A 13,343-nucleotide genomic window follows, 5' to 3' on the forward strand; every position below is an offset into this window, starting at 1 on the left:
CTGAACAAGAGTGAGACCCCATCTCTACTAAACAATAGAAAGAAATGATCTGGACAACTAAAAAAATATATATATATAGGGCCGGGCGCGGTGGCTCACGCCTGTAATCCTAGCACTCTGGGAGGCCGAGGCGGGTGGATTGTTTGAACTCAGGAGTTCGAGTCCAGCCTGAGCAAGAGCGAGACCCCGTCTCTACTAAAAATAGAAAGAAATTGATCGGACAACTAAAAATATATAGAAAAAATTAGCCGGGCATGGTGGCGCATGCCTGTAGTCCCAGCTACTCGGGAGGCTGAGGCAGGAGGATTGCTTGAGCCCAGGAGTGTGAGGTTGCTGTGAGCTAGGCTGACGCCATGGCACTCTAGCCTGGGCAACAGAGCCAGACTCTGTCTCAAAAAAACAAAAAGAAAAGAAAAGAAAAAAACAAACAAAAAAACATAAGAGATAAATTATGGAATGACTAATGTGTAAAAGAACTCTGCTTTTGGAAGGGAACAACAAAGTCCCTTAATTATAAAGCTTTTTTAAGATATGATTTGTAAGATAAAGTTTCAGCAATACGTTTACTATGTAAGGTAAATATGAACACTGCTTGATTTCCTCTGTTTTTATTATAAAATGATATTAGATGTTAATACAGGCTGAGCATCCTGAATCCAAAATGCTCCAAAATCCAAAACTTTTTTTTTTTTTTGAGACAAAGTCTCACTGTGTTGCCGGGCTAGAGTGGTGTCAGCCTAGCTCACAGCAACCTCAAACTCCTGGGCTCAAGCGATCCTCCTGCCTCAGCCTCCCGAGTAGCTGGGACTACAGGCATGCGCCACCATGCCCGGCTAATTTTTTCTATATATTTTTAGTTGTTCAATTAATTTCTTTCTAATTTTAGTAGAGACGGGGTCTCGCTCTTGCTCAGGCTGGTTTCGAACTCCTGAGCTCAAACAATCCGCCCGCTTCAGCCTCCCAGAGTGCTAGGATTACAGGCGTGAGCCACTGCGCCCGGCCTGAAATCCAAAACTTTTTGAGGACCAAAATGACACCACAAGTGGAAAATTCCACACCTGACCTCACGCAATGGGAGGGTAGCCCAAATGCAGTCAAACTTTGTTTCATGCACAAAATTATTTAAAATATTGTATGAAATTACGTTCAGGCTATGTGAATAAACTATACATGAAACAGAAATGAATTTTGTGTTTAAACTTGGGTCCCATGCCCAAGATACCTCATTATGTATATGATAATATTCAAAAATCCAAAAATTCTGAATTCCAAAATACTCTGCTCCCAAGCATTTCAGATAAGGGATACTCAACCTATATACCATTTTTCCCCAAGACACAGTATCCAACATTTCTCTATCAAATTAATACACAGCACAATGGTAGGAAATGTATTAATTATAAATGAGTACTCTTAAATATATATCCCCATTACTGAATATTTGTGCTAACCCCCAAAATAGATAAAGACTCATTAACACATATATCCTAGCAAAATTTAATAGCCCTCCTTTAAACCTTTTAAAAAATCCATGACATCTTATGTTTTTGGGTTTTTTGTTTTGTTTTTCTTACCACCGGTGCAGTTGAACACACTGGGGAGGATTTTGCTGATGCAGAAAATTCATCCCAAAAGAGAGACACTCCAGAGAGCTGAAGTAACTTGTGAGCAAAAGCTGTGGGTTGATGTACATTAATTCCTGAGGATTCATCAGCAGTTTCATCACAGTACACAGTTCTAAAATTTAAAAACAAAAAGAACATTTATGCAAAGCTTCTAGAAAAATCAGTTTTCAATAAGAAATGTGCACTTTTAAAGTGATTTTCAAGTGCTAGCACTTCTTAGAATATGCCTACAATGTGGTCAGCAGCATCATGCTTTACTACAGTTAAGTATTTTCATGAACAGAACTTAACACCAAGAAAGATACCTTCATGAGGCTTAAATTTGGGGAAAAAATTAGTAACTTCCTAAAGTTAGCTTCAAGGAAAACAATTCCTGCGCTCCCCCACAAAACATCTTTGCTAACACTAAGACAGCATTTGGCTCGGAGTCACAACCCTGACATGAATGACATTTAATTCTCATGTGTAACTAATCTTAAATTTAAACAAAATATAGAATGTGGTTCTTGGACACAGATCTATAGATACTGGGACAAAAAAAGAATGTGTTTCTAAATGCATGAGATTTTAGATACTTTTTAAATATACCGTTTAAGGTAATGTACTCTAATTCAAAGATCTGTTAATAATAACTGTTTTACTAATAGGTGAGTTTTGTGAAAGACAAAAATCACAATATGTCTGCTTAAAAATTCCATAAAGGCCCCCAGTAGATATATACAAAGAGTGTCTTTGGTGCTCAGTGGGCATACTTCATCTTGCTCATTTCTGTTGGCAGATCATGCAGCATTGAGACATGAGTGAACAGTTGATACCTCAAATCAACACCGAGGTGTGTGTATGTAAATTAATCCCTGTTTTAGAGCTTATTTATAGGGGCTCCAGGTGGGCATACAAAGAAAACCAAAAGCGATGTGTTTGTATCTTTTTAAGTAAATCACTATTGCACATATTGATTTTAAAATAATCCTCTCAGAATCCTCAAAAGAAACCGTGGCCTTAGCCTTTCTCACTAAAGCAGCTCTTAGATTAAGCAGGGCATAGCAAAAGTCTTTCATATTAAATGGAACATGCCTAAATATTGCATTGTTCACATGAAAAAACAGACACTCTCCCACAGGAGTGCCTTAAATTTAGCAGCAACCAAATACTTATTACTCTGATTTGATGGTAACTAAAAGAGAATTACTGGCTTTGAATTCAACATAGGATTATATATAATTATACCCCACTGTACTTTAAGTTTTCAATAATGGGATTAGAACATAACTTGCAGAGCAACACTTTACTCTGAAATTATGCAATATTTTAATTTAATATCATCACCTCTAATCTCACAAAGGCACCCCAAAATTTAATGTGAGAGCTACAATAGGGTCATTTGTTTTCAGGTATAAGAATTCTTACCTTTCTATTCGAATTTCAAGTGCAGTTCCAGTTTTGGAATTTTCTGGCACATGTTCAATTCTCAAAACAGTGTCTATAAAAGTTACCTTTACTCTTCTTAGTACTAGAGTAAACAAGTAATTGTCAGTGTAAGAGACCATATTTATACTAAATAAAACAAAATAAAAACTTCCAATGAAAGAAATAAATATGAGTTTGATAAGAACTTACAAAACAAAGAAGGTAAATTTCTTTCCTTTCAAATCCCCAAATCCTAGATTTTGTAATAAATATTTTGCCTTACTGAGCATTTACCCATGTTACATCTTAACAGACACTTGGGACAATGACTAACACTGTTAGATTCTATTCCTTTTATTATGCAAGAATAATAAAATAAGCAAAGGAGAAACTAAGGTACAAAAGAAATAACAGGCAATTAAATTTAATACAATATTTTAAATAACCTCAATTCTGAAGTTCTGAAGTGAGAACAGTAATTCTTTGAAAAAACACTCCTTTATATGCATCTAACTTCTGGCCTCGGGTAAAAAAAGATAAAAAAAGAAAAGAAATTAAAAAAACCACTCCAGTGGATTTGCCATATACAAGGTTTATTAAATAAAGGTACTAAATTATTAAATAAAATCTAAAATTTTGAAAATGCTTAACAACGCCAAACCTGTTTCAATGGTTTCAGCAAACTTTTCAAGTCCTTCGAAAGGCTGGGTTCCTTCTCCTTGTTCATCTGTTAGTTTCTGGCTAAGACATTCTTTTGCCAATTGCATACTGCTAGTCATAAAACTTGACCAATACATAGGCTCAGAACCAGTTGCTGCAGAAAATATAAATTAATCCTAAATAATTTCTCAGAGTTACAACAATGTCATTTCTTAAAATGCCATATTTCAAATAGATAAATTCTTAATTCTCTATGAGAATCTTAGCATCATGGTATTACCGCCCAGGCAAACAACATTCTTGAAATTACTCTTGAGATTTAAATATTACCTTATAATTGAGAAGGAAAAACAAAAACAAATCACAGAAAAAAGTCCGGAGACATGTGTTCTCATGATATATTATATTTTTACCAAATATTAATGCATGTATTCATTCAACAAGTATTTAATGGGAATCCTACACATACATGGTACCATTCTAAATATTATAGAGCAAGGATTAACTTTTTCTGTAAAGGATCATAATAATTTAGGCTTTGTAGGCCATATGGTCTATATCACAACTACCCAACTCTCACATTCTAGTGCAAAAGCAGCCACTGAAAGTAAATAAATAAGTATCGCTATATTCCAATAAAACAAATAAGTATGGCTATATTACAAAAACAGGTGTGAGGCCCAATTTGGCCTGCAGGCCATAGTTTGCTAACCCTGCTGTAGGGGCTAGAAAAATAATTATGAATTCTGCCCTCAGAGAACCTACAATATAATGGAAGAAGTAAGATATGATTAAGAAGAAGCAGTAGGCAACTACTCAGCTTTCTTACCATTGTGAAAGCTAAGAGAAGCGGTTAATTCTTCTGGCTGAGGGAATTAACAGGAAATCTAGCAGAGGCAGCAGATGATCTGGGCTTTGGAAATTAGTATAAATGTAGATAAAATAGAAAAGCATCCTTAGAGGAGGAAACACATGAACTGTGAAAAATCATTTCCAGATTTTCCCTCATGAGAAAATTCTACCACACCTCCTTATTCAAAACAAACTGACAGAGATTACTAGAATTACTGCCTTCCAAAATGGAATTTAAAAACTCTTCTAATGGAATATTTTAAAAATAAGGGACAAATATTTAAAAGTGTGACTTTCTATAAGGAAGTATTATATCTACCCATCATGGTTAAAATGTAGGATATTCTTATAAATTAAATACCAGATTATTAGAAAGGATTTCCATGCATGTATTATCAATTTTCAAAATACAGGTCATGATAACTGTACTAAGCATAAGTTAAACTCTAGTTTTAGGCAGCACTTGGGATTATAATCCTATCATTTCATATCAACATACCCTTCACCTAGATTTATCAATTCTATCATCTTTTCTACATTTATAAGTAGGTATTCTACTACAAGGAAAAACATTCCTTCTCCCTGTCCACCTCACATACTTATTTATTTGTATCAGTGTGGACTTAGGGATTTCTTTTTATTTAGTGTGTTATAATCCATTATTGTCATTATTCTTTTTAATACTCAATTTGTCCCAGATTTGGCCAATGGAAGCCCCTTGAAGCCCAATCCTATGTCCTTTTAACATTTCTCCATCAATCTTTGAGCACCCTTCCTCGCTTTCTGACACAATACTTTAATCTTTAAAACACAAATCACTTTAGATAATTGGTAACAAATAATTACATAAACCAAATCATCTCTTTTACTAAAGTTTCTATGAATAAATAGAGAAACAAGCAACTCTAAAGATATAATCATACCCTACATAGAGCCAAGTCCTACTATTTCATCAATTGAAAATCTTACAAATACAAAGCAATGAATCAAATGCTGAATTTAATGCAATCAGGTTACTTTTCTAATCTCTAAAGGATAAAAATAGAAACAAATAAAACAGAAACATATAACACACCTACCTAGGCGAGGCCTTGGTCGAAAGACCATTTCTAACCCTTTCACTTCCAGTGCACAATTATCCTGTAGCAAGGAGCCCCACGGAACTGACAAAGAAATTGACTGAATGAATCCTTCGGTGACTTCTAAAGGTGCATCTGCTGACTCCAGGATTTCATTGAGACACTAAAGAGAAGAAAAACCAACTTAATTTTGAAATCACAAGAACACAAAATTGTTAACTTAAAGATGTCAAATATGCCCAGATGTGTCAGGCACTAGAGATAAAGAAAACAGAGACCAAGATAAAGATGACTCCCAGTCCTCACTAAGTTTATAAGATAGTATACCAAGAAAGAGATGTGTAATTAAGGTGTGATGAGTTATATGACAGAGGATGTACACTGTGCTATTTGAGTACATAATAGAACCTATCCCGGAGATTCAAGGCAGGCCACCTGAGGGAGTGCAATTTTAAACTGAGATCAGAAGACGGAGAAGGAGTTAACCAGGCAAAGTGGTCCAGGCAGAGACAATAGCATGTGAAAGTATTCAAAGAAAGAAGTCAGAGAAGTATAAGCGCACACATTTGCTACAGAGTATTTGAGGGGAAAAAATAAGTTGCTTTAGGCTTTAGCGTGCCAGGGCAAAGAGCTAGAGATAAGGCTACAGAGATAAGGGAAAGTACGATCCAAAGAGCCTTGTAATATACTTTAAAGAGTCTGAAATTTATCTTAAGCGCAATGTGAAGCCATTGAAGGATTTAAGCAAGAATGCCATGATGGGATTCAAACTTTTAGTGGACCCCTCTTGCTGCCATGTGCAGCATGAATTGAAGGAATGCAAAACACAGGCAGAAAGGTTGTTATGAGTAGCAGAAGCTAGAAAAATTGGTTTGGCAAGGACAGCAACACTGAGGACAGAAGTGGATGGAGTTTTGTAATGTATTTAGGAAGTATGAGAATTAATTGGCATGATAAGGAGTAAAAACAAGAATTAAGAATGACACTCAGGGCCGGGCGCGGTGGCTCACGCCTGTAATCCTAGCACTCTGGGAGCCCAAGGCGGGAGGATCGTTTGAGCTCAGGAGTTCGAGACCAGCCTGAGCAAGAGCGAGACCCCGTTTCTACTAAAATTAGAAAGAAATTATCTGGACAACTGAAAATATATAGAAAAAATTAGCCGGGCATGGTGGCGCATGCCTGTAGTCCCAGCTACTCAGGAGGCTGAGGCAGAAGGATTGCTTGGGCCCAGGGGTTTGAGGTTGCTGTGAGCTAGGCTGACACCATGGCATTCTAGCTCAGGCAACAGAACAAGACTCTGTCTCAAAAAAAAAAAAAAAAAAAATGACACTCAGGATGACAGCCTGGGCAACTGCTTAGATAGAGGTGCCACTTACTAAGACAAAGAAACCTAGCGAAGCAGATTAGGAGGAAGACAGGGAGTTCAGTTCCAAAGAACATTTAAGGAGACATCTAGGTGGAGGTGTCAAGGACACAGCTACGTTTTCTGGTCTAGAGCTCAGGAGAGCCATCTGGGCTGGAGATGCAGGTGGGCATTATAACCTTAGAGGGTAACTGAAGCCACAGGGTGAGGAGAGATGCCTTTGGGAACTTACATAGAGTAAAATGATAGGAGGCCTAAGACAGAACTCTAAGAAACACTAATAAGTAAGAAATGGGTTAAGAAAGAGGAGCCTGCAAACAAAATTACAAAAAAAGAACAAACAGAGATAGAAGGAAAATCAAAAGAACTTCATGTCCCAGAAAATTGTGGAAAGACACTATGCACTTTTCTGGGTGGTTAAGTGCAACAAAAGCTAACAAGAAGTCAAAGATTTCTAAATGTCCACTGGATTCAGTGATATTAAAGCCTTAGTGATCCCACTGAAAGCAATTTCAGTGGCGTGGTAGTGCAAACAAGACTGTAACATAAGGAAGACAGAATGAATGCAAATGCAATTAGCGGAACAATTCAATGAAAAATTTTTTACAATGTACTTTTTAAATTAAAATAACAAATATTTATTCGATGCCAGCTTATATGTAAGGTACATCCTGCATGCTATCTTGCATAGGGGAGAATTTTATTATAGAGAAATGACATGTAAACAATAAAGGACTTAAGCCTAAAATATTTAAATTACAATAGAATTCTGCAGAGGAAGTAAAATGGACACAGGAGTTCAATGGGAAAAGATACAACGTTAAGTTGCCAACTATTAATGAAGAGCTTGTTCAAGCACTTTTAAATGGATCATGGTGGGTATTTAGATTCTACTGGGTGAAAAAATATATATATTTTTAGAGACAGGATGTCTCACTCTGCCACCCAGGCTGGAGTGCAGTGGCACAATCATAATCTATGATTATAATCTATAATCTATAATCTCGGACTCCTGGGCTCAAGCAATCCTTCCACCTCAGGCTCCCAATTTTTTATATCAATATTTACAACACGATAAAAGTTAATCTCCACAACTATTTAAACTTATAATTTTAAAAAAAAGTTTTAAAATATACAGGAAATATGAAGTTTTTTAAAAGGAAAATTTAAGAGATAACTGAGCAAACATGTTTGAAGACTACTTCTTTAAGACATAGCATAGGTTCAGGTCCTAGCTCAGTCAATTACTAGCTGGGTGGCTTTGAACAAGTTCTTAACCCCCAAGTCTCAATTTCCCCATCCACAAAATAGGAACGGTACCTACTTCATGAGATAATACAGCTACCAACATAGTTCTTGGTACCAAGTCAATACTTGTTAAATGTTGGCCATTGTTCTTTACCTTTTATAGCGCCTACCTAGTACAATGATGAGCTCTGTTAGGAATTCAAGGTATGTTTGACAATATGAAGAATAGCAAGCATTAAATTTTATGTTCCTTTTTAATACGTCATTCCATATGATTAACTAAGAAAAGAATTCCTTGTTAGTTTAAACCAAGGTATCAGAATTCAAACAGAGATAAAACAGAGCATAAAAATTTTCAAGAGCTGATTTAGATTAACATTTAAGTAGCATCTACTACACACAAGACACACACCATACTATTTTATACCTATGTTATTGCATTAAGTCTTCACAATAGCCCTTTGAATTAGGTATTTTATGCCCATTTTACAATGGCAATTGAGGATGAGAAAAATCAAGTAACTTGCAAAAGGTCTTCAATTAATCACTGTAGAAATAAAACTAAAAAAAGAAAGAGAAATATATTTTCACAATTGAAGATTTTGCAGGAGGCTAAACAAAATCACGTGCTAACGTATTATAGTTTTCAAAAATGTAGTACTGGTTTGGGGGTATGGCTTATAGAACAAGCTTTTAAAACTAAATGAAAACAACTCCCCATCCTGTTAGTACTAGTATTTTTCAAAATGTAGTCAAACACCGCACACATTAGAATGTCCTGGAACGCTTATTAAAAATGCAGATTCTTTAATTTCTAGACCCAAAATCTGTAGGGAAGGGACCAGAAATCTGCATGTTAGTAAATTCCCAGGTGAACCCAGTGCTTTTAATGTCTGAGAAGCTTAGGTTTCTTGAATCTTTTGAGGCAGTGTGATGTATGAAAAGAATATAGGAGTCAGAAAGACCTAGGTTTCAGCTGGGCGCAGTGGCTCACGCCTGTAATCCTAGCACTCTGGGAGGCTGAGGTGGGCGGATTGTTTGAGCTCAGGAGTTCGAAACCAGCCTGAGCAAGAGCGAGACCCCATTTCTACTCAAAATAGAAAGAAATTAATTGGACAACTAAAAATATATAGAAAAAATTAGCCGGGCATGGTGGCACATGCCTGTAGTCCCAGCTACTCAGGAGGCTGAGGCAGAAGGACTGCTTGAGCCCAGGAGTGTGAGGTTGCTGTGAGCTAGGCTGACGCCACGGCACTCACTCTAGCCGGGGCAAAAGAGTGAGACTCTGCCTCAAAAAAAAAAAAAAAGAAAGACCTTGGTTTCAAATCTTGCTGTACAGTTTACTAATACCAAGTCTAAGTTATTTAACCTCACGTAAGAAGAAAATGTTAGTACCCTACTTAGAGTATGATAATGTATGTAAAAGCAGCCAGTACCGTATACAGAGATAGAGGGTGCTTAATAAATGGTCACTACTATTTTCGAAAGCAAGCTAGTAAACCCCCTAACTTGACTCCATGTCCCCTCTAGTCATCAACCCCATTTTCTTTCTTTCATCAAAGTGGCTATTTGCTCAAACCACAAACTACTATCTGCCTTCTAACTCTCGGCTCTTCTGAAACTGCTCTTAACTGCCATTAAACTGACAAATGTAATGAACAATGTTTAGTCATCATCTTTCTTGAATTTTCATCTCTAGTTCCTACAACCACTCTTTTTGAAATTCTAACTTTCCTTGGCTTTTGTAACACTTCACACTCAGTCTTTTTTCCAATTATTTACCACTTAAAATGTTGGTGTTCATCTGAGATTCACCTTCAGCCTTTTCTTCCTTCTCAACCTAATCTACATATTCATACTGCCCATGCGCTTTGTGCAGTGCCATCTCCTTCCAGTTTTATTCAGTATTGATACTCTGATAACTCCCAAATCTTTATCAACTCCAATCCTCCCATAGTTCCCACTGCCTCCTCTACCTGGATGTTTCAAAGCCCCCTCAAAAATCAATATGGTAAAACTTATTCTCTATCCAATTTCAATTTCCTCCTTCCTTTCTGCCAACCACCACTCCCCGAAGGGTGGAGCTAAACCTGCTTCTTCTCTGGTATTTCCTATTTCGCCCCCAACCTACAGCCTCAAGTTACTATCATGCAAGATTTTTCCCTCTACCTGTGTTTCAGATGTTTTCATATTAATTTTCTTAATTTAGAACATTTGACACAAAAAATGATCTATCATATAAGACAAAAAAGGTGAATGCAGAACTGCCTGTTTCATGTATCAAGTATTTCCACAACTAAAACTCTGAAATTCTGTACAATATTGTTATCTCCAGAAGAGGTGGGATGAAGCTCTATTACTTCATATTTTATACATTTCTTTAATGTTTGATTTTTTTCAATGAGCATATATTAGTTTTATATTGAAATAAACAATTAAAAATCTATCAATGTTTTAAAGTATATATTGGCAATGGCTTAGCCTTTGCAACACGGGAACGTCAACATTAGATAACAGGCCGGGCGCGGTGGCTCACGCCTGTAATCCTAGCACTCTGGGAGGCCGGGGCGGGAGGATTGCTTGAGATCAGGAGTTCGAGACCAGCCTGAGCAAGAGCGAGACCTCATCTCCACTATAAATAGAAAGAAATTAGCCAAACAAATAAAAATAGAAAAAATTAGCCGGGCACGGTGGCGCGTGCCTGTAGTCCCAGCTACCTGGGAGGCTGAGGCAGGAGGATCGCTTGAGCCCAGGAGTCTGAGGTTGCTGTGAGCTAGGCTGATGCCACGGCACTCTAGCCCAGGCAAGAAAGTGAGACTCTGTCTCAAAAAAATAAAAAAAAAACATTAGATAACCATCTGACAAACTGTATTTGATGGAATTCTCTACTCAGTAAATAGCAATTTTGTGGCTACCTTAAACTTCTAAATATAATGGTTCAGAAAATTTTATTACAGCATTGAAAAGTAATATTAAAAGAAAAAATGTGGTAAATGTTAAGAAAATAGTTCTAGAAAGAGTCAACAGTTCAAGAATTTACCCTGTACCACTAAGCTACAAAATAATTTCCCTAAGATGTTTAAATAGGTTACACTTATGTACAACCTTATATTCACTTGGGCAAAACCCCTTATATCCTGTAGCATAAGGTACTTTGAAATTCATTCATTCTCTGAAAACACAAAGTCTACTACAGTACATGTGTAGGACAAAATTCTCAACCTACTTGGCCCAATTGATACCCTGTTATCTGCTCAGGCAACATTTTCCTCACTAGTCCTCTGAAGTATATCCATGTGATTCACTGATTCTTAAAGTGAACTACTCATTGAACCACTCAACAAATAAATGCCCTACTGTAGGGTCCCTTAGAGTTTTTATACTTCTGTTTAAGGCCATTTTGCTTTTAATTATCATCAATGAGTTTCATGCATATAAGCAAAAAAAAGAGAAGGTAATATGCTAGTGTCTATATAGCACTTGACAAATAATTAGTAATCAACGTTTCTTGAACTGAAGAAAATTTTATTATATATACTAATAAAGTACAAGTAACAGTCAAAAACAGAGTATTAAAGTTAAAAGGCCTCAGTGTAATAAATTGTTAATGTCTACCTTCCTTGACATACTGAGCTCCAGTGAGAAAAAAGTATTGGTTTAGTTCACTGCTATATCCTCCAGCCCCTCACAGTGGCATATGCTAATAGTTCAATACATGTACTGAATCAATTAATGAAAGAAATTCCATTTAAAAAATAAAAATAAAGTCACAGTCTAAAAGAGCCAGAAAGGAGTGAGTCATTAAATCCAACTTCCTACCCAAATAGAATTTCCTCCTTTCAACATTTTGCAGTTTCAACTACTTTTAGGGACAAGGAACTCATGAAACTTTAAGACAGCCCATTCCAACTATGAAACAGTTCCAAATCCCTTGCCTCCATTCCTCCCTCCACTTCGAGCCCTGTTTAAGGTAGTGATCTCCAAGGTGGAGTGTATATATATACTCAAGAGTATATCAGACGATTCATAGGGACATGAAAAGAAAATTAGAGATTCTATATTAAATTTTTCAAAGTTGCACTAACATTTAATATACAAATGTGCACCTCATTCAGTCTGACATATCAAACTGGTACAAAGAGAAGACTGTAATTCCATAATGGAGAAAAATTAAAAGCAGTGCCCTCAGTTGGATGTTCCATTTTAACACATTGAAATTTACTTTTGCACACATTCTACATAATAAACAGACCTTCAAACAGTAGAAGCTTTGTAAAGAAACAGTAAATGGTAATAATTTTCTGGTTTCCTTGTTTCATGGCCAAGTATTTAAGAGTTGAATTTAAAGAAAAGCAACTTCCTTTTACACAGAGTTCTAAATATGCCAACCATTTACCTGATGATAAATGACTATCAGTAGTACATGCTACCTAGCAGATATTTTCCAAAAAATAAAAACACACTTAATCTGTCTTTTCAAAATAGAGATAACACTTTAATAATGAGAAAGAAAGCAACTGTTTTTCAATGACACTTGCACTATGGGGAGAGTATTTTTAAAAACTATTTATTTGGAAATGTTTCCATTGTTCCATGATTTTGTTGCTGAAAATGTCTGTTAAAGCTCTGTGTACTTTTTAAGTAATTATCTACACAGGTTACAAAAGGTTTTAAAACATAGAAAGATTACTTCAACCGATCTAAACATCTTCTGAACAGTGAGTTTGAAAAATTGGGTTTTAAACCTAGTTTCTACATATGTGTGTGTGCACACAACATCTTCCAATTAATTAGCAAGAATAACAGAATAACTAATTGAAATCAGGGAGGAAGGGAATGTCTTTTCCAATTTCAACAAAATCCTTTGCATAATTGATACTTAAGAATTGAAACATTAAGGCCGGGCGCGGTGGCTCACGCCTGTAATCCTAGCTCTCTGGGAGGCCGAGAAGGGTGGATTGTTTGAGCTCAGGAGTTCGAAACCAGCCTGAGCAAGAGCGAGACTCCGTTTCTACTAAAATTAGAAAGAAATTATCTGGACAACTAAAAATATATAGAAAAAATTAGCCGGGCATGGTGGCGCATGCCTGTAGTCCCAGCTACTCGGGA

The 13,343-nt window shown here is 36.3% G+C and overlaps 1 protein-coding gene across 1 annotated transcript in view; it reads right to left on the minus strand.

Annotated features, from left to right (window-relative positions):
* ATG2B (autophagy related 2B) overlaps positions 1-13,343 on the minus strand; it is a 69,515-nt gene that overhangs the window by 53,523 nt on the left and 2,649 nt on the right. Inside the window, exons 2-5 of the mRNA XM_012650109.1 lie at positions 5,624-5,786; positions 3,694-3,846; positions 3,033-3,135; positions 1,575-1,737 (exon numbers count right to left, since the gene is read on the minus strand). Of these exons, the coding sequence (XP_012505563.1) occupies positions 1,575-1,737; positions 3,033-3,135; positions 3,694-3,846; positions 5,624-5,786 (582 nt within the window). The remainder of the gene's footprint in view (positions 1-1,574; positions 1,738-3,032; positions 3,136-3,693; positions 3,847-5,623; positions 5,787-13,343) is intronic.

Source organism: Propithecus coquereli, unplaced genomic scaffold (genome assembly GCF_000956105.1).
Source record: "Propithecus coquereli isolate 6110/MARCELLA unplaced genomic scaffold, Pcoq_1.0 Scaffold310, whole genome shotgun sequence".
Taxonomy (NCBI): domain Eukaryota; kingdom Metazoa; phylum Chordata; class Mammalia; order Primates; family Indriidae; genus Propithecus; species Propithecus coquereli.